Source organism: Bos javanicus, chromosome 1 (assembly GCF_032452875.1).
Source record: "Bos javanicus breed banteng chromosome 1, ARS-OSU_banteng_1.0, whole genome shotgun sequence".
In the NCBI taxonomy this organism is placed as follows: domain Eukaryota; kingdom Metazoa; phylum Chordata; class Mammalia; order Artiodactyla; family Bovidae; genus Bos; species Bos javanicus.
The window spans coordinates 77,241,101-77,262,884 of record NC_083868.1 but is presented as its reverse complement, the minus strand read 5'-3'; the positions used below and the strand labels follow the sequence as shown (position 1 = coordinate 77,262,884).

Genomic DNA, 21,784 nt, shown 5'->3' with positions numbered 1-21,784 from the left:
AATCTTCATCTCTCACCCTTAAGGCTAATGTCCCCATAGAGCTCCACAGAGAGCTCAATCTTATGTTTACTAGCCTGTCTCTGTACTATGTAAATTGCTTAAGAAGTGGTTACAACTAAGGCTGTATCAATCATTGATATTTTTAGATGATGAGTGAATAAGTTTCATCACTTGCTTTCCTAAAAAGTAGTTTTGGTAATGCGTGTGTGGTCATGTGCTCAATCCTACTCAACTCTTTGCAGCCCCATGGTCTGTAGTCCCAGAGACTTCTCTGTCCATGGGATTTCCCAGGCATACTGAAGTGGGTTGCTATTTTCGCCTCCAAGGGATCTTCCTAGCCCAGAGATTGAAACTACATCTTCTGCATTTCCTTCATTGGCAGGCAGATTCTTTACCATTGAACCACCTGGTAATTATTACAAAAACAATAATGGATTTCTAGCTGTCTTTCACTCTGCCAACCTGTAGAAAACACAACAACTTAAGTTTTCACAGTGCTTTCCAGTTGACTACGTTATCACTTAGTCATTTATTGTAGTATGTCTCCTTTCTATGGATGAGAGAAATGAAGTTATCTCTCCTGACATTCTCGTCTATCATCACCCTTGATGAGGAAGAAGCACAGTTGGAGAGCAGTAGGTCATTCCAGTGGGTGGAGTTACTCAAATACTTGACACGTGGCCCAGAGGCACCATAGCTATTTCCCAGGAATACATGGTAAGTTGGATCCTATCCTGAGCCATCTTGTCTTCCATGCAAGGCAATCTTGAAATAAATGATTAAAAAAATAATAAACTGACTAAAGATTTATATTAAAAACAACAATTTATTGAAAAAGAGTAATGCTTTATACAAATTCCCATTACAAACCCCTGAAATATCTATCCGTTTCCAAGTAGGGTAGTAGAGTACAAAAATATCAAAGTCAGACAGATTCTGGTGTCACAATTCTGTTGCCCATTTTGTACTATGGATATCTTTTCAGAGTTTACCAACTAGTAATCACATGTATTAATACTTGCCCATCAGTAGGATCTATGAAGGTAGCCGAGATTCTTTGAATTACACATTCTAGGAGCACAGACTTTCAGGTTTGGAAGACACACTAAAATTTACTAGGTTCAAGTACTATGATTCAATCCTTTGGATAACTTCCCCTAGGTGGTTTCACTATGAGTTATATTTCTAAACTACCTATCCTAGCCATGTTAGCTGCCAGCTAGTAGCAATACCTCTGATGACATCACTTAACCAATATCCATCTTGTATACCCTTACAAGTTATTAAAACTCAAAAAATCTTCCATTCTTTGGTCAACACTTACACTTCCATTTTACCCATTACATCTGCAAACTTGTTCTAGGTCAAGTCTGCATTCCTGAAAGGAGAAAATCTTAGCCACGCAAAAAGCATCAGGCCACCTTGATCAAAGAAAACTAAGACTTCCTTAAAGTTTTTTTCACTTAGCAAGCTGAAATTCATTTGTCTCCTCACTTATGAGGTTGGTTAAGACAGGAAATCAATTTCTTAAAATTTCTCTTTTCAGTCATTTGAAAAATAGTCTAAAATCTATGTGCTTAAATTCTTTCCCCCAGTACAATACTTTTCATCTTACAAAATCACATTTACGTGTATCCTGTCTCACTGGATCCCCTCAATAGCCCTGTGAGGTAGGCAGGTCAGGCATTACAATCCTCTCTTTAGAAATGAAGCAATAAATCTAGGGCAACCTGTGCCTTGCCCAAACTCACACTGTAATTGATAGCACCAAGACTCATCAAGTCTCCAGACACAGAAGTCAACACCCTTTCCATTACAACATCTTGCTGAAGTGAAGGAGTTATTTTCCACAAACTGGAAAACTAAGAGCAATTGTTAAAATGGAACAGAGTGCCAACAAAATGGTGGCCACAGCTGAAAGGAAGGTGCAGGCCTGAGGAGAGAGGAAGGTGCCTAACCACGAGAAGACCTGTGTGTAGGTTTGGTTCAACGACTTCTTAACAGCCAATTTAGCAAACAGAAACACTACTTAGGCATATTTCATGTTCAAAGAATGAGCATAATATCAACTAATTAATACTTACACCACTCTACCAGCTGGTTAAGTATCATTATCTCAATTTGACAGATGGGAAAAGAGGAGAAAGATTAAGTGACTTGCCTATAAGCTACAGAGAGAATATTTGTCATCAGAGTATCACTATAGAAATTCGAGTACTTCATTCAAACAGTCTGTTCCTCTCTGGGAAGAGGTAAGCTATACAAGAAAACAATACAGTTAAGGAAGGGGACAAGAATAAGGTAGTTTGGGAGGGCATATAACTGAATAAGTAGCTCAAAAAATTTAATCAATAGAATTGTGTTACAATCCTTGGAAAAGCAGCACACAGTTCCTCAATGGGACAAATATTTTCAAAGCAAATAAGTGTGTTACAGGTCAGGGTACAGGAGGCGTATGGGAAGGTCAACAGGAACATGTCATCTAGTCACACACACAAAGATTTGCTCCCAAAGCTCTGGTCTGCAAGAGACTCTTATTGACTTCAGGAATTAAACTACAGGCATATAAAATGTGTTATCAGATTCAAGAGTTAAGCTCAACCTCACAAAAAACAAAGGCATGAAGAATGACTGAATGCTGAAGAAGCAAGTGCTAAAAGATCATGGTAATAAAAAAAATATGATACAAACATTTAAAGAGGGCACATGTGAAGAACTGAAATAATTCATACTTGGTAAAGCAGGTCAGGTCTTCTGTGAAAGACACTAAAAGCTGATGAAGGAGGGTAAATGATATTTGACCTATTATGTATGTGTACATAAAGAAAGAAGAATTTGAAAAATAGCAAATAAATGACTTAATCAAGAATTAATTTTTTTTTCACTTTTTAGATACATTTTAAGAATGCTGGTACCAATACAATGAGAATAAGAATTCTTACTAATTTTTTTATAGAAAAAACATGTTTATGTACATATCTATATATATTTAAGGGATGCTATCTCCCCTCATTTGAGATGATTACTCAGTGGGAAGCAGTAATACAAATGGAAAAGGCTTCCCTTCTGTATTGAGGAAAGGAGATAAGGCTAAGTCATTTTTAGCAATGGATATTTAAAAAAAATATGTTTTTTGTTGTAATACCACAGTTCAGACTACAAGAGTCAAAAGCTAAGATCTTAATGTCAATGCCAGTATTTCAATGTCCATTTCTTGTTGGTTCCAACAGGATTGTCAGCTTTCGCTTCTATGTCACACGTAGTCTTTCCCACTGGAAGGTGCTGGCTTGGGATAGGGCCTGGGTGTTGGGTAAGATGTTGTTTTCCGGGGACAGGAGCAGCACAGCAGGGTGCCTCCCAGAAGGCAGAGAGAAGCAGCAGCCCAGCCAATGAAGAGAGCCTGACCAAACTCATACCTAAAAAAAAAAAAGGTGATTCATTTGCTTAATCAATGAACCATTGGAAACTTCTCTAATGCAATTAAAGAATGAAATCAATATCACACTCAGATTGTTTTCCACTGGGAAAAAAACCCCTGTGATCCCTTTAAGTTTTATGAAGTACTTTAAGGTTTGTGAACACACACACGAGAACATTCACATTGCAGTTGTTGACAATTTGCAACAGTAGATCAGGCAATTTGGCATGTAACACCAGGTTAATTACACAAATATTTCCAAAGACTTTTCCATGTGTAGGAGACTTTTAAAGTATGCTACATACCTTAAAAGTCAGGTTTGGAATATGGTTCCTAGGCTAAAACAACAAGTCATGCTATCACCAAGTAACAACAGTATTCTATAAAAAATAAAACAAAAAAAACTACCAGAGTGTTTTGGAGACTATTAGACTTTTCAACAGTTAACCCCTGATAAACACTGAAATCTGATCTATGGTTTTGCAGAAAAAACTCCTAAACAACCCATAGATTGTTCTAGATTAAGTTGATGCAGGTGGATGTATTAAGCCATACTTCTGGGAGAAGATCTGTGACCGATGGTCGACAATAAGGAAAGAGAAGGGTCAGATCTAGAATGATAAGGTCTGAGTTTGAATCCTGATGCAAACTCTCAGCTGCTGAATTGTGGGTCATGAACTCCATGTGTCAACCTCAGAGGCTGCTTCTCTTAAAGCCCAATGGTCCCATCTTCCTCACTGTACTGCTTTTAGGATCATGTGAGACAGTGTAAGTAAGTATACAGTGCCTGGCAATTTATAAAGTGCTTTCATATCCATTACTGGTAAACTTTTAGCCTATTGACCTCCAGCAGTTTCTGTCCCTACTTTGTAGTCTTACGGGATAGGTTCCAACAACATCCTGGCAGTATGTGTTTTCTTATACATGGGTGACTATAAACAAAGAAGCACACCTTATCTCTCCACCACTAGCATTTTTCATCCATTCATCTTAGCACTCAACAAACAATAATTACATCTTAACATCCCAACTCTGAATATAGTTATTAGGCTTTAAAGAAGTGAACACAGTGACACAAAGAGCCTTGTCTCTGATCAAAGGGTGTCATTACATGAGAGCCAAGTGTCAGCTCTTTAACTTCCCAAACTTGCAATATTAAGAAGGATGATCTTTCTAAAATTATTTTATGGACGTGATGAAACACAAAATTTCATACTGGTAACTCATCCTTTTCATAAATAAAATTGTTTTTTCCATAAATAAAATTGTTAGGAATGAAGTTTCTGTTAAAGGTTATTAACCTCTATAATAGAACTGTTTTTTTGATCAATCATAAACTGTGTTTAGTTACAAATAATCACAATTAAGTGTTGTATCAGAATATACTTCAAAAGTGAAATTTCAAATCTATTGGTGTCTTTATTAATATTAAAAAAATTAAAAAATATGAAAAAAGGTCTAGCATACATTTGGAAAGTATACACCTTTTCTACTTTGAGGTTTATTTTGTCATCAATACATGCGATTAAAGTAATTATCAAACTATTTTTAACATGTCACAGGCCATTCAAGTTATTTTCAATTTTGGCAAAAATTCCATAAAATGCTGGATAGCAAGTCTGGGAAGTTACCATAGTAACTGGACTTTGCAGAACATAAAAGGGTATTTTCTCAGAGAATAAACAATTTTATATGTGACTATCATTACCTGGCATTGACCGGGGTCATGGGGTCATAGAATTCTTGAACAATTCTATTGCCATACCATGCTGTGGCAACTAAAATAGCCAGACCTATGGAAATTCAAAACAAAAGACTGTTAATCACCATGGAACACTGAGCATAAATGCATGGCTCATTAAATTTATAAGTATTTTACAAGAATAAAATTTCATCAATAATGCTGACATTTTAAATTTAGTCCATTTTAATTCAGATGACATTAATTTAGGATGAACAGAGGTTCAAACATGATTTTGTATAAGTGTTCTCTTAAGACAGACAAAAATACTAGGTTGGAGTTAGGCACTTGACTGTTCATGTCATCTTATTCACTTACAGTTTAAGGTCCCTGGCACAAATAACATTCTTTTGGAAACATTCAGGAAATTCATGTCATTTAAGATCTCTTTAATATAGATTGTTATAAATTAGTGTGCTAGACTACTTTTGATAAAACCAAAGTCCTTATTAGTAAAGCTTACAAAAGGGAAGATGAAAACTCCTCTACATTCTTCTTGGCCAAAATGCAAAATTCACATTTCTGAAGGATCAAAATGAATGTAAATAGCTAGATAGCAGGAACACACTGGACCTGGCTCAGAGTACACCAATCACCTAAATCCCTACACCCCTATTGGCCAGATGTTCCAGGTCTTGCCATGAGATTCACTGAGGTGCCACATCAGATCAATGTATGCAGCACACTCTCAATTTCTCATGCCTCTCACATTTCAGTGCCTGTGTGCATGCTCAGTCTTTGTCTGGATTGTAGCCTGCCAGGTTCCTCTATCCATGGGATTTTCCAGGCAAGAATACTGGCGTGGGTTGCCATTTCCTTCTCTAGGAGATCTTCTAGACCCAGTAATTGAACCCGCATTTCCTGTATTAGCAGGTGGATTCTCTACCATTGAGACACCTGGGAAACCCCACAGAAACCACTTAGTCAAAATAATCTACTGTATCATTTATTAAAATAAGTATATAGTACCTCAATCTTTTTATCCAAAGAACTTAAATAATTTCTTTTTATAGTCTGGGCTTAGGGGGCACTAGTGTTAAGGAAAATGCCTGCCAATGCAGGAGATGTAAGAGACACAGGTTTCGATCCCTAGGTCAGGAAGAACCCCTGGAGGAGGGCATGGCAACCCACTCCAGTATTCTTGCCTGAAGAATCCCAGGGACAGAGGAGCCTGGCAAGTTATAGTATATAGGGTCACTATAGGGTTGCAAAGAGACACGACTGAAGTGACTTAGCACACAGTCAGTCTAAAAATTCATCAATTTAGACAGATTAATATTTCTATGCTACACCCACTGCCCTCTTCCTCCTACAAAAAAAGTGGTCCAACCTAATTGCCTCTAATACTTGAAAGAAAACACTGTTGCTTTTGGCTGCTCAGTAGAAAATATGAATACTCTGGAACTTGGCAACCCTCACTCCTAGGGAGTCTGTGAGACTGCACAGTGGTGGACAGGAGTAACTAGAAGATTAGCAGAGGACAGGTTCTACTCAGTAAGTGTGTTCTTAGCCTTTGGTGTAAAACCTAAGTGTTGGGAATAAAATGCTCTGCAGTAGTAATTTGAATAGTCTGTAACCAAATGTTTAGTAAAGCCACAGGCATTCTTCCTTCATTGTTCATGAAACCCACATACTTTTCTTAAAGAGAAAATGAGGAAAAAATCTAATTCTAGTTTTTCCTAGTGGTAGACTATACTACTAATGTCATTTCCAAAAACAATAGACTCCCATATATAGTTTATGTAATAGTCTTATTGTTGCTGTTTAGTCTCTAAGTCATGTCTAACTCTTTGTGACCCCATGGACTATAGCTTGCCAAGCTCCCCTGTCCATGGGATTTCCCAGGCAAGAATACTGGAGTGGGTTTCCATTTCCTTCTCCAGGCAATCTTCCCATCCCAGGGATCAAATCCATATCTCCTGCATTGGCAAGCAGATTCTTTATAGTTGAGCCATCAGGAAAGCATATGTAATAGTCTATTTCAAAACAATAGACACCTACTATATATGACATATAATAGTCTATTATTTTATATACATACACAATTTTATATGCACACATTATCTTATTTAATATTAACTTTATTATAAGACTTTACAAATGAACTGTCATGTCCTGTTCTGGCTCTCATTTTCTCAAAGGTCACATAATAAGATTTGAATAAAGCAATAAATACATATTTATTTTCTATGGAGAATGTAACCTCACTCTTTTATCAAGGTTTTTATTCCAAGACTTTTCTGTATTATTTTCTTTTTTTAACTCATTTTTTCTCATTTCCTACCATTCCAACATTCCACCTGAACTCCAAATGCCCTTTCTCCTCATTGATCTATGGGTAAAACCTGTTCATTCCAGAATCAGTACTGCTTACATGGAATAATGTCCTCCACTTCCTCCAATAATCCCAGCCCTATTCATTCCATTCATTTATACCTGTATGATTACACCTTCTTCATGTTCTCTCTCACCATTCCCCATCTTTCCCATGTAGTATCAGTAGAGACACCACAGAAATTTTCTGAATTACACAGAATTGGTTCTCAGTATTTGCTAGATAGAAAAAAATCTCTCCCTTCACTTAAGGAGACTGTTTCTAATGAATCAGTTGGCACCTGAAACCTCAGGGAATAGACCTATCCGCTGTGAATGTAGATCTCAGATTTTTATGCAGTTCCCATTTGAGAAAGTGAAAGTCAACTGGGTTTAAAGTTTCTATGTCTTCCTATTTTAAAGGAACTGAATTCAATTGATTCAAGAGCAATAAAGCCAACGTGATCTAAGGAAGCCAAAAACTAGACCTTTAAAAACATCAGAAAGAGTTTAATAAGGTCTAAGAGGGACAGGGCCTCTCTTACCTGAAATAAGAAAGATCACGCCCCCAAAGACAGCCATCCGCATCTTCTGTGCCTCGTCGTCTTCCATGCACTTCATACACTTCATGCCAACGGTGGCCACAAAGATGGCTATTAGTCCCAGCAGGATGCCAATCACCATCAAGGCACGGGTTGCTTGCAAAGTGCCTGACAAAAAACATTTTAGAACATGTAACAATCATGCCTAGACCAACAAGAGAAGAGTTGTAGAAGACCACGTACATTTCAATGTTGTATGGAAGACAGAAAACAACCAGGAGTCAGGAGACCCCAGTTCCAGTGATGCCTTTGCAGGAAACCCACACAGTTTCTCCTCCAGAAAAACAACTATCTGGCTGAATGATGAATAAGAATTCCTCCAGCTCTAACAGTTTATGTTTTCAACATTAAATTCAAAATCCTCTGAAAAATAATTAATGATTTGGTTGAATAGGCTTATAACACATTGTTAATTCTTACTACTGGAGAATTTTAATTCTGAAATAACAATCATACATTATCCTTAATGTTAAACCATTTATACTTTAAATGGTTTACAATATATCTTGGTAGCAGTCAACAGCTTTACACTCCAGTCATCAAGCTGGGGAAAATCTGGGTGGGTGAATTTGGAAGACAAGAAATGAATTTCTCATAGATTGTCTTGGCTGGATAAGCAACACATAAATCCAGTAATGGGGGTGGGGTGGGAGATCTGAAAACCATTTTCTCAGAACAAAACATAATAGCCTTTGAGATGTTATTTTGGAACACAGTAGGTTTATATTCAGAAATATCACTGGTGTTTAAAACCATTTAAATTACTATGTTGTAAAATGGCTGACAATTCAATGTAGCACTTCTTAGGCTTCCACTAATTTTCTAATTTCTTGTTCTTGTCATTGGTATACTAAGTCATGATCAAATATATAGGGTTAGGTTTGAGATATGCCAGTAAATATATTAAAGAGTAAAAGCGTGTTGCCATCCCTATGGCATAAATTCTCAAAGAAATTCTCAAAAAAATCTGAGGCACAGATTCTCAAAGAAAAGTGAGTTGTAACTACACTGGTTAGATGAGTTTAACTTTAGATTTATTTCCACCATCAAATAAAGATCATTATCTCTTTGACAGTGTTAACATATGACAAGTCTTTATGCAAATATAAAAAATATTTACATTGTAATAACAAAGTGTGCTATTTTATGGGTAAGCCAGTTACTATTCTTTGGGACCATGTTTTTATTATGTAAAGTATGAATGATGATATCTGTAACCAAGAAGTTGGAACAATTGACTTCCTAATGGTCTCAAAACTAGATGACATGATAGAAAGGTTTTATATCTCAGTATCTAATTTAGACTTAGGCTCAGTGTCAGTATTTTTAGGGTTGAGAATTTAGGCTAAAAATCATAATTAATGGTAAAGATTTCTAAAACATCAATTTATTTAAATTTGTTAATATTTCCATCCTTGCCATAGTCAGGCAATCTATGATAAAATCATAGTAACCTCTTTCTGAAAGTATTAAAGACATTTTTTGACTGTATATGAGAGATATTTGGGAAGCCAAGATAAATTTTTACTTGATTTAATTACAAAGCAAACCAAAGGCATTCTCATGCTCCCCTCATTGATTCACTTCCCCATAAATGCATGTGGGCAAGTGTGCACCCAACTTATACACTTATTTGAAGATTGAAGGTTGGCACACGAATTTCTGAATCAAAACACGTTTCATGGATCATGGGTTACCAGGAACTATCAGTTCAATTCAGTTGAGTTGCTCAGTCGTGTCTGACTCTTTGTGACCCCATGAACCGCAGCATGCCAGGCCTCCTTGTCCATCACCAACTCCTGGACTCCACCCAAACTCATGTCCATCGAGTCAGTGATGCCATCCAGCCATCTCATCCTCTGTCGTCCCCTTCTCCTCCTGCCGTCAATCTTTCCCAGCATCAGGGTCTTTTCAAATGAGTTAGCTCTTCACATCAGGGGGCCAAAGTATTGGAGTTTCAACTTCAGCATCAGCCCTTCCAAAGAACACCTAGGACTGATCTCCTTTAGGATGGACTGGTTGGATCTCCTTGCTGTCCAACGGACTCTCAAGAGTCTTCTCAAACACCACAGTTCAAAACCATCAATTCTTCAGTGCTCAGCTTTCTTTATAGTCCAACTCTCACATCCATGACTACTGGAAAACCATAGCCTTGACTATATGGACCTTGTTGGCAAAGTAATGTCCCTGCTTTTTAATATGCTGTCTAGGTTGGTCATAACTTTCCTTCCAAAGAGGTAAGCGTCTTTTAATTTCATGGCTGCAATCACCATCTGCAGTGATTTTGGAGCTCCGAAAAATAAATTCTGACACTGTTTCCACTGTTTTCCCATCTATTTCCCATGAAGTGATGGGACCAGATGCCACAATCTTCATTTTCTGAATGTTGAGCTTTAAGCCAACTTTTTACTTGTCTCTTTCACTTTCATCAAGAGGCTTTTTAGTTCCCTTTCACTTTCTGCCATAAGGGTGGTGTCATCTGCATATCTGAGGTTATTGATATTTCTCCTGGCAATCTTGATTCCAGCTTGTGCTTCCTCCAGCCCAGCGTTTCTCATGATGTACTCTGCTTATAAGTTAAATAAGCAGGGTGACAATATACAGCCTTGACGTACTCCTTTCCCTATTTGAAACCCGTCTGTTGTTTCATGTCCAGGAACTATAGCTGCTTATAAGATTATTGTGAAACCTCCCTTGGAATCACAAACGATACTCTGGTATGAAGAGAAAAGTACCAAGGACTCCATAATTATGGTGTGTCCTTCCTTCTGGTTTGCCAACAGTTTTGCAAAGGCAATCATGCTCAGAAGGAAAATAAAAAATAAAATAAATAGCCTCTTCTACATAAATAACCTCTTCTACAGAAACAGAGATTTCTTATCGGGTCCTAAGTGCCACTCAGAAAGAAAGCATTTCAGTCAAAGGAACACTGGAAAAGGAGATGCTGAAAGTCACAGAGATGATTCACGTGGAGGACAGGGTGACCACTCATCCATTTTGGCTGACTCTCTAGGTTTTAAAACTACAAGTCCTGCCTTCTGAGACGGTCTTCAATCCTGGCAAACTGGGAAAGCTAGCCACTATTGGAGGATGTTTGGATGTGGAAAGTAAAATGAAAAGGGTTAGCAAGGTAAGCAGAAGGCATTTATCAAGTACGATTTTGCAAGCTAGGGAAAGGGTTTTGGAGTTTATTCTAAATGTGAGCAGAAGCCATTTAGTGTCTTAAAGGAGGAATGAAAAGATTTTTTACCCTGTCTTCCTCTGACAGGGTAAAAAATATGTATAGCGTTTTACTTCTCTCAACTACTTTTTGCTCTGTCTGTCTACTAAGCTCAATTTTCCAACCTTTATTCACCACTTTGGTTGCTTTCTCTGATGTCTAAGTTTTCTACTTTGAGTTGTAGGGCTTCAAACCAGATCCAGCTTCTATAACCGTTCTGATCTTTACTTCATGTATAAACAGCAGGCCACCAGCCCAGCAGGTCTGAGCGCTTGGATCACAAGGTACTCTTCACGAGGAGTCTGCTGGGCCTCAAGCTCCTGAGTCAGGCCTGCATAAAACCACCCAGGCAGAGAGTGTACGTGGATCAACCACTTCAGGGCTCCACCTGCACTCGCCTGGGATTATCTCGTTTTCACAGTCTTCATCTCGGAGTCTGTTCTCCTTTCAGTTCTCAAAGAAAACACATTTAATTCACACCCCATTTATTCTTTCCACTACTTTACAAAATTTCTAAGGGGAAAGGAACAGATATTTTGTTCTGTGTGCTACAAACCCTAGTAAGTCTTATAGTATAAAGAATTATATGCATAATGCACAAAAATAACGGAGAAAATGGGGGAAAACCTATACTCAGGAATCATATAAACCATATATTGCAAGGAGATCATATTTCATTTTAAAAAATCTGATAAAAAGCAATACTGTTATTTTGTGAAGCAGTATTTTTTCATTTACGTCCTGACATCCACTGGCTTAGGAGATGTCTGTATTTTACAATACTAGATGGGCATCAAACACATAATCTCATCTTGCATCACTGGAGATATTTGGATGAATTCTTAACTATAGTGATATGTGGGGAGAAATGTAAACATAGGGAAAAAAGGCTGAGAATCATAACAGCATCAAAACTCACTAGTTGGGCACATGTAATGGTGGATTACAAGTCAAAGTAAACAAGTGTTACAAGTTATGAGGGTTTTACATGCAGATAGAATCTAAATTGCACAGTTTTAAGCTGGAACCAGATGAATCCTTCAAATTAACGTTTTATAGAAGTCTTTTAAGTCAGAGAGCTAAAATATGTAATTGTGGGCTCCTTGATAACTTGGCCAAATATTTGTTCATATTTCTATTCAAAGCACTTAACAGTACCTCGCAAGCTTCATGGATTATTCAATCTGGGATCAATTAATTTAAATTTTAATATGTCTTTATCTTTTAAAAATTCATATTAATAGGTAAAAATACCTTTTGTGTTAAGCTTAATTTTTGAAATAACACTGAGAAACACCTCTTAGAAAGCCTCAAGATACTAAAATCTTGCTACATAAAGCCAGATCTAGTTTAGATTATTAAAAGCTAGAAATTCATCTACAGAGAAAAAAAATCATACTTTTTGTTTAACCGAATCTAATTTAAAAAAATTTTCTAAATTATGCATCTAATGAGCTTCCAAGATGAAGTTTTTTTTCTGGTGGAACAATGACCAGCAGGGCAGAGAAGTTGAGAAATATTTGAAAGCTACCAAATATTTTAGGCCAGAGAGATAAAGTCTTGAACTATTAACTCTGAGTTGACCTGAGTGGCTCCAGTCTGAAGCAAGTATGTTTCTTTCTGGCCCATTAAATTTGCCTCTACAATATTATTACCACCGATTAAAGCTGTCTTTGGAGAAAATGGTTAGCAAACATTCAAAAAGGTACACTATTTATTGTTCCTCATAATTATTCAGCAGTACATGGAGAAGGCGGTCTTTTAATTACACTTAGCTAGACTGATAATCTTGAGATTAAAGACTCCCTAAGGAGTTCTTAACACTTGCAACCTGAAAGTATAATTTGAAAACATACTTACAAAGATCTCTACTTACGAGACAAGAAATGAGTTAGAAGTTACTGATCTACTACAGTGAGGTTAATCTACATAAGCGTAGAAAGACAAGCAGAGACAAGTCAGTGGAATTTTTTTTTTTTTTCTAAAGCATTTCTAAAGTCTTACTACACAAGCAGCAGAACTTCTTTAAATACCTGGCATTGTTCATGCTATTTACTAGCCATATTACTATATTATTACCCTATTATATGTCATAAATAAAGAAGATTTTAATTTTATCTCTATCTTCATGCAGTCCCTCTTTGTATCAAGTTGCTTAACAAGTATTAAGTAGATAAACTGACCACTGGGTGACTAGAACAAAAATCCTCTTTTCTCTTCTGCAATTAAATGAACTCATCACAGACTGTCACAGAGCTATACTCCCATGACATCTTCACTTATTAAATTGTTCACTTTTAGTCAAGTTCAAAGTTTCTCAAGAGTCTTCACTGTTAGCATTTCCATTTGATTGATGTATGAACTGGTGGCCACTGGGTGTGCCCTCAAGACTCCAGCACAGTCAATAACTATGGTCTGGGATAAGGCAGGACTTAACCACTTTTCAGGATGTTCCAAACATTTTTACTATCTTTGTTTCTTAAGAGAAATTGTCTCATGATTAAATGTACACTTCTCTGTTAATTCTGTGCCACTTAGTCATCACTCCAATCAAGGAAGCCTAAACTCTGCCACTTGCCTATGTCCTTTGCATCACTGAAATTAGTAACAAAGACTGTTGGCACTGAAAGGAATCAATACTTGCACATTATCCATCATCTCAGCTGCATTTCTAGGAACAAGGATAGGGCCCGGCTCATGCTGGTTGAATGGATGAATGACTCATGGATTCATCTCCCTGTTCCGCCCCACTCTGCCCTACTTTACAAGTAGGGAAACTACAGTCCAGAGGGATCAAGTGGCTCACCATTATAAACATGGCTAATTAGGGTAGAACCAGGGTCAGAACTGAGTATTCAAGTTTGCATTTGGGTTTTGACTTTCATCATTCCAAAAATCAGAACTAATTCTCAAAACAGATCTGAACACAAATGGCCCCTTAAACACCAGTGGTTCAGCAGGCCTAATGCAGTCTAGAGAAGTGTAAGGAGGTGCCCTCATCTCTGCCTCTGCATCAAAGACCGTCCAAGTCAGTGATTTTATTATTTGATTGAGTCTGACATCATGGTGAGAGTTCTGGGAAACTTCACCGACAACCAATACTCATTAAAGCACACCTACACACATGTGGATTCACGTAAAGCAAGTTGAACAGGCCAGAGGAGCTTGTAAACAAATTGCAGAATCCTAAGTTTAGATGAGACTTACAGAGAGTCTAGCCTAACCTCCCATTTGTCTGGGACTTGGATTTTCCCTACAGCATTCCTTCAAAATACTTATTTATTCCTCTGCCTGCACACCTCCCACCATGCAACCTCCTGGGGCAACCCAATCTTTGGACAGCTCTAGCTATTAAAGTCAAGCCAGGAGAAGCAATTAACTAAGCACATGAAATAGGAACTAGCTTGCCAAAAGTTTGAAAAATGAATCAAAACAAGGCAAGACATACAGTTTAATCAAGAAAATCAACTCTATCTGGCACTCTCTTTTGCATATTCCAACTATCAGTCATCAGTGTCAATAAACATCCATTCTTGGATGGAAGTGAAACTGTCTTAGCCATGGTAAAACCACAATCCATGGTATATTATTTGCTTACCCAGGAAATTCCCCAGTTACATTTTCATAAACTGCTTTGCAAGAACCATCTAAAGAAGCCTTGCTGTATCTCACTTTTGACATTGCCTTAAGTACACTGTATCCCTTTAAACACTGCCATGAGCTCTTTGCAGCTGACACTAGTTAGAGAAGGGGAACCAGGGATTTTTAACACATCTAGTGCTATAACCTTTAAAAATCCCAGAATCTGAGCTGTAAATTGCCAAGTGGGCTCCACTGGCAAAGAGAACAAACTACAATTTTAAGAAACTTCTAAGTTTTTCACCTAAAAGCACTTTGTGGAGTGCGACTTGTTTCAAGGAACACTAGTTATATGTACAGATAAGCCTGTTCACCTCTGAATATCACAGTACTAAACCAAAAACAGCCAGTGAATCACCTCCCAGGTCTCTACATCAGGTGGGCGTGAGCACAACTGTCCAGGTGGAGAACAGAGACAGGTAGGTTCTCTGGGCTCCATCCAAAGGCATCTAGTGAGTCACTGGCAGGTTGGGAAGTATACCTGTGAGTCAAGGCTCTCTCTTCTGGGAGCCAGTTTTGAGAGAAAGGCCTCAGCCCCACCTTTGATAAACTCTGGCATTAACCAAAAGGAAAATAGGAACTGACATGGAGTTAAAAAAAAAAAAAATTCATCAGAAAGCAATCTCCAAAATGGGTAGAGGAAAGGTAGTGTTCATATCTTCCATCATAGCTTTAAAAATCATAACAGTTATGATAACTAGGTATAAATGAAAATAAAACATTTTAACACATCATCATGTGTAGGGATAACCTATTTCAGTATTTACAACATGGATTGATCTGATTTCATTTGGCTGTTTAAGGAAGGTAAAGGAAAGTCTATTTGCACACGTTGAAAATGAACTACTAGTACTTCCCTGGTGGTCCAGTGGCCAAGACTCTGCACTCCCGGTACAGGGGAGCCAGGTTCGATTCCTGGTCAGGGAACTAGATTCCACATGCCACAAGTAAAAGATCCAAGATGCCCCCAAAAAGATCGAAGATCATGAGTGACACAACTGAGACCCAGGGAAGCTGAATAAATATAATTTGAAAGATACTTAAAAATAAGAAAATGAATCATTTTGATCAGAGGAATCAGAGATCTATCTGGAATTGTCCTTAGAACCATCTCCATCTGGCAGTGCTTCAATTTGACATGCCAAATGCCATACAATTCCTTACACGTATTTATCCATCCATGAGGAGATTCAATGATTATATAAAGTCATATACTTAATGTACTCCTTATATTTGGCATAAAAGAATCCTAATATGGGAACTCTGAAAAGCTGAAATGGCAACACTAAAAACCGCCATGTGTACACTGACTCACAAATTCCACAGGTACTCGAGAGTTTTAAACAGATTTGGAACAGAGTGAACAACTCTAAAGGGCATGGCTTTTGACGAAACCACACACAGGAGGTGGACAAAGCAACTGAATACACTTGAGCAATGACTTGAACACTGCTTACTGTCAGCACACAAAGGGGACTGGTGGGCAGGCTTGTTTGTCTAGGCAAAGGCTAAGGAAGCTTTTATTCAAGTTAGTTCAAGTGCATGACAGACACAAGTTCAGGACAACTAATGTCATATCTCAAGGAAGCTACTCTGGCCATGAATTGTTATTACCTAAGTAAGCAGGAATTTAGTGAATTTCTGACAAAACTCAGAAGTTTTTGTTTTAAAAAACAATAAAAGAAAAAAAAATCCATCCAGTCGCTCCTCCCTCCTCCATATCTAGGACTATTTCTCTCTACATAATCCTGTCCAAACTTATGAAAGAAAGAAGCCAGCATTCGTTACATAGAAATTCCTCTGTGGAAGACAGAAACTCAGAGAAGACCCGCCCTCTCTCTCCTGACCTCTGCATTCATCAGCTGTATCTCCTTAGTGGTAATGAAGGGAGATAATTTTGAACTTCTCTTTCTTCTCATCCTTTTTCTACCTGCCACCCACCTTCACTTTCCAAAATAAGACTATACAATCCACCTCCTCTGAAGACTCCTGGTCTGAGAGCTAAACCTTCTGGGGAATCTTAAGAGACTTACTTCTTCAAGGAGTCTTTGGAGGGAAAGACTTCCTCACACTTGTTTAGTCCCTCAGTCGTATCTGAGAGTCTGCAGCCTCATGGACTGTAGCCTGCCAGGCTCCTCTGTCTATGGGACTCTCCAGGCAAGAATACTGGAGTGGGTTGCCATTTCCTTCTCCAGGGGATCTTCCTGACCCAGGGATAGAACCCAGGTCTCCTGCACTGCAGGCGGATTCTTTACCACTGAGCCACTGGGGAAGCCCCCTTCACACTAACTGGATCTCAGAAGTCAAAAGAATCAGAGGATTCAAACTCAAGTGTGAGAAGACACTAGGTTGAGACAGTCTATGTAGGAATCTGATTTCTTCTCATGATAATTCACAGTAAAGATAGAGAAAAAAGCTATATCTAATACCTGGCATTATCTATTTAATTTTACAAACTGGAGAGGCTTTCAGGCTCCAAACTTTTCAAGGCACATCATTTTCTTGTCCTAACCCTACAGTTCTTCAATTTTCACAGAATCTGAGAATGTCCAGGAAAGGCCTAAGAGCTCAAAATCGAGTTTGGCTCCCACTCGCTCAGTTGCCACCCCACTCATGGGTGTGTAAGATGAAACTCACACTTGAGAAGAGTGTCCCCTAGGGAGTTGGAGGAAAAATTAGAGCTTAGGTCTGGTTGTCCCTTTCCCCAAACCAGGGTTCTCTCTGCTACCTTATGGCGGGGCACATGATCAGCAGACTTGATCCACTGAAGGTTGACAGACATGTAACCATACAACAGAACCGTTTAATAGCTACTACTCCAAAAGGGAGCCATTTGGGGTTGGGTCCCTGTAGCTCTGACAGTAAGGAATCTGCCGGCAATGAAGGAGACCCGGGTTCGATCTCTGGGTAGGGAAGATCCCCTGGAGGAGGAAATGGCGACGCAATCCAGTATTCTTGCCTGGAGAAGCCCATGGACAGAGGAGCCTAGCGGGGCGACAGTCTGTGGGGTTGCAAAGAGTCGGACACGACTGAACGATTAACATTATACCACCCTGAGTCACAACTGGGGAGTGGGGAAGGCACTCACTGTTCAGATTCAGCAAGGAGTCGAAGACTTTGCACTGGATCTGCCCGGTGCTCTGCGACACGCAGGACATCCACAGCCCCTCATAGATGGCCTGGGCCGTCACGATGTTGTCACTAGCATAGGAGTAAACTTTCCACTGGGGCAGCGCCGTGCTGACGATGGAGCCGATCCAGCCCAGAAACGCCAGGATGAAGCCCAGCAGCTGCAACCCCGCGTTGGCCATGACTCGCTCGGGCGCCCGCGCTGGCTCAGGGGCAGCAGGTGCACAAGGCGGAGTTTGCAGGTGCGCACCCGGGACTCCCGGGCGTGACGGAGCCTAGCGGAAGAAGTTATTTCAGGGACTCCTGCTCCCTGCGCTGACGTCGGAGAAGCTCTGGGACCGGGTCCGGGTCCGGGTCCGGGTCTTGGTCGGCGCTGCGGTTCGGAGGCGAGAAGCTGAGGCTGCTCCCGAACCGCGACTGAGATGCAGACCCGCTGGGCGCCGCGATTTAAAGCAGCTCCGCCCCCGGCCTGACCCGGCCGCCGCGCAGCGCCCTCTGGCGGTTTCCGGGCGGGTTGCTGGAAAACGAGAGGGAGCGCGGGAGCCCGCGATAGGGCCCGAACTCTGGGGGGAAGGTCCTGCCAGCCAAGTAGGGACAACTCGAGGAGGATCAGGTACGCATAGTGTCCCGGTGCTGCTCGTTTCCTGTCTTTTCTCCTCTTGCCTTTTCCTCTGTGAGTCTTCCCAGGCTTTCCGTTCATTCAATCCACATTTATCCAAAAATGACTACGTATGTCTAAACACTAAAAGATGCCAAGATGAAAAATTAAGACCTCAAGGGACGCACAGTTTCATTTTCGACTTTTCCCCGCTGATTAAAAGACATTTCTATGGCTCTCCACCCCTCTAACCTCCCTCACACACTTTCCTCCCTTTCCGTTCAGCCTCCTCCCCATTTCCCTTTCCTCCCAATGCCCTTTCTTCCCTTCGAAATCTCTTTTAGAATCATAAAAGAAATGTTGATACCTTATTTATTAGGAAACTGAGACTCAGAAAGGAAACGTGAGATCCGTAAGACCATACAGCAAGTTGATAGCATATGCAGTACTCTGGTTCTCAGCCCACTCTGCCCAACTACATCTCAGCTTGACCGAAATATATGTCCTTTGAGCTTCCCTGGTGGCACAGCGGTAAAAAAAAAAGTCTGCCTACCAATGCAGGAAAGGCAAGAGGCACGGGTTCAGTCCCTGGGTCTGGAAGATCCCCTGGAGAAGGAAATGGCAACTCACTCTGGCATTCTTGCTTGGAAAGTTGTATGGACAGAGGAGCTGAGTGGGTTACAATCTATGGGGTCTCAAGAAGTACCTCAGTGAGTACGACTTGACTGAGCACACACACCCATCCTTATGGAAATACAGCCTACCCTCCCCTACCCCTACACTTGTACACACCCACACCCACACCCACACCCAGCCTACCTTCCACCATTCCTACACTTGAACACACACACACACACATCATCATCATCATCACCCTCTTTCTCACAGCACTTTGTCTTAGAGCAGTGATTCATTCTCAGAGGGACCTGGCCACCCAGACCCACTGCCCCTCCAAAGGGTGTTTCTCGGATGTTATTCATCAGAGGTGACAGCATCTAAAAAGTCCCCCCAAGTAGAAAGAGACCTGTCCTGGGATTAGAAGTCCAAGTTCTGGCTTTTGCAGTGTGACTGGCTGTGGCCAACACCTCAGATTTTAGCTTATTCAGCCTTTAGTTTTGCTCTGTGGGTCTCTAAAGCTTCCTTCTTTGTAGTTACTCAGAAGTGTACCTCAGATGCTGTGGTTTGGAATAATTAAAATGTTTTCCCAACCTCTTTGTGTGTGTGGTGCCAGTGTGGTGGGAGGAGAAGTTTTATGGTTTTAATAAAAACAGAAGCACCTCCCAGGCAGAAATAAACTTGCAAAAGGGAAAACAAGATATGTTTCAATATTTCCTATGGCAACTGCCAGTTTATAGTAAAGAGGGAGTTAAAAAAATTTTTTCATAGTGTGAATGAGAGGGGTGAAGAGAACTCTGCCACTTGGGGGAATGTTGGTGGTGCATGCTATGCATGTGTGAGGTGAGACAGAATATGAGAATCTCTGCACCTTCTGCTCAATTTTGCTGTGAGACTAAAACTACACTTTTAAAAAATATATAAAAAAGCAAAAAACCCTAAGCACCACCACCCTCATTTCCACCTGGCTATCGTTAGATACCTTAGGAAGGTTTAAATCCAAAGGACAAGTCTGCATGGAGATTTAAGGACTAGCAATGAAGAGGGTAGACTTCCTTGGTGGCTTAGTAGTAAAGAATCCTCGTGCAATGTAGGAGATGCAGGTTTGATCCCTGGGTCAGGCAGATCCCCTGGAAAAGGAAATGGCAACCCATTACAGTATTCTTGCCTGGTAAGTCACATGGACAGAGGAGCTTGGTAGGCTACAGTCCATGGGGGTCTCAATGAATTGGACACAATTTAGCAACTAAACCACCGCCACCACCAATGAAAGGGGTAACGCATAAGCTAGATGAAGAGATTTAATTTGGGATAAGCAGGAATTAAGCAAGTAGTGTCCTTTCTTATCTGAAAGCCTCCTCAGACCCTGGGAAGGCTCTCAGGCTGCTCTGTAGGGCAGGACCACATCCAGGCTAAGTCCTCAGAGTCTGGGCCCACAGTTATTAATTCTTTCTATACCTAGATGAATGTTCTGTAGGGTCCTGTGAGACATATCAATCACATTTGATTTATTTATGTGTTAAGGACTGTTAAGCTCAGGGGAGGTTCTCAGACTTTGCTTAGGACTACACCACCATCATGTGAATCAAATAGTCTTATCTTTTTGTTCCAGTCAATTCAGAATTAAGACTATTAAATTTTTGTCTTTGTTTTTTAGATTAGAGTAATAAAGACATGATTTTAATTCAGTGAGTGTATTTGTGCACAGGCCTTTTAATGTACATTAGGACCTGTTTTTATCAACCAACAGTTGTCAGGAATTAGAGGGATGAACTCAGTGGCCACTGTGGCCCCATGTTTTTTGTTTTTTTAGTCCAGGTCTGTGTGAGACTGATTACTTCATGCCCACAGCATATTTGTGAGGCTGTGGTTGATGCTGTTTACTCCACTGTGATCCATGGCATCTCTGGCATATCTAACCCTGTCTAGTTTTTTGTCCTTCCCTCAGAGCAGATAGATGAGATAATGGCTCACCAGAAATCCATCAACTTAAAGAGGAAAAACAACTTACAGACATTGGTTTTTAAATATGAAGTATAAACAGAGGTTTATATATACCATCTCCTATGTGAGGTGACCATTCAGGTATGACCTAAATCAAATTGCTTATGAATATACAGTAGAAGTGAGAAATAGGTTTAAGGGACTAGATCTGATAGACAGAGTGCCTGATGAACTATGGACAGAGGTTCGTGACACTGTACAGGAGACAGGGAGCAAGACTATCCCCAAAAAAAGAAATGCAAAAAAGCAAAATGAGTGTCTGAGGAGGCCTTACAAATAGCTGTGAAAAGAAGGGAAGTGAAAAGCAAAGGAGAAAAGGAAAGATATACCCATTTGAATACAGAGTTCCAAACAGCAAGAGATAAGAAAGCCTTTCTCAGGGATCACTGCAAAGAAATAGAGGAAAACAATAGAATGGGAAAGACTAGAGATCTCTTCAAGAAAATTAGAGATCAGTTCAGTTCAGTTCAGGTTTCCCTGGTGACTCAGAGGGTAAAGCGTCTGC

The 21,784-nt window shown here is 39.8% G+C and overlaps 1 protein-coding gene across 1 annotated transcript; it reads right to left on the bottom strand.

Moving 5' to 3' along the window:
- Positions 1-806: 806 nt before the first annotated feature.
- CLDN1 (claudin 1) lies at positions 807-18,517 on the bottom strand. Its single transcript, XM_061413067.1, has 4 exons — positions 18,022-18,517; positions 8,018-8,182; positions 5,127-5,211; positions 807-3,416 (listed from the first exon to the last, which is right to left on the bottom strand). The coding sequence occupies exons 1-4, from the start codon at positions 18,242-18,244 to the stop codon at positions 3,254-3,256; spliced, it is 636 nt and encodes a 211-aa protein (XP_061269051.1). The 5' UTR covers positions 18,245-18,517; the 3' UTR covers positions 807-3,253.
- Positions 18,518-21,784: the final 3,267 nt, after the last annotated feature.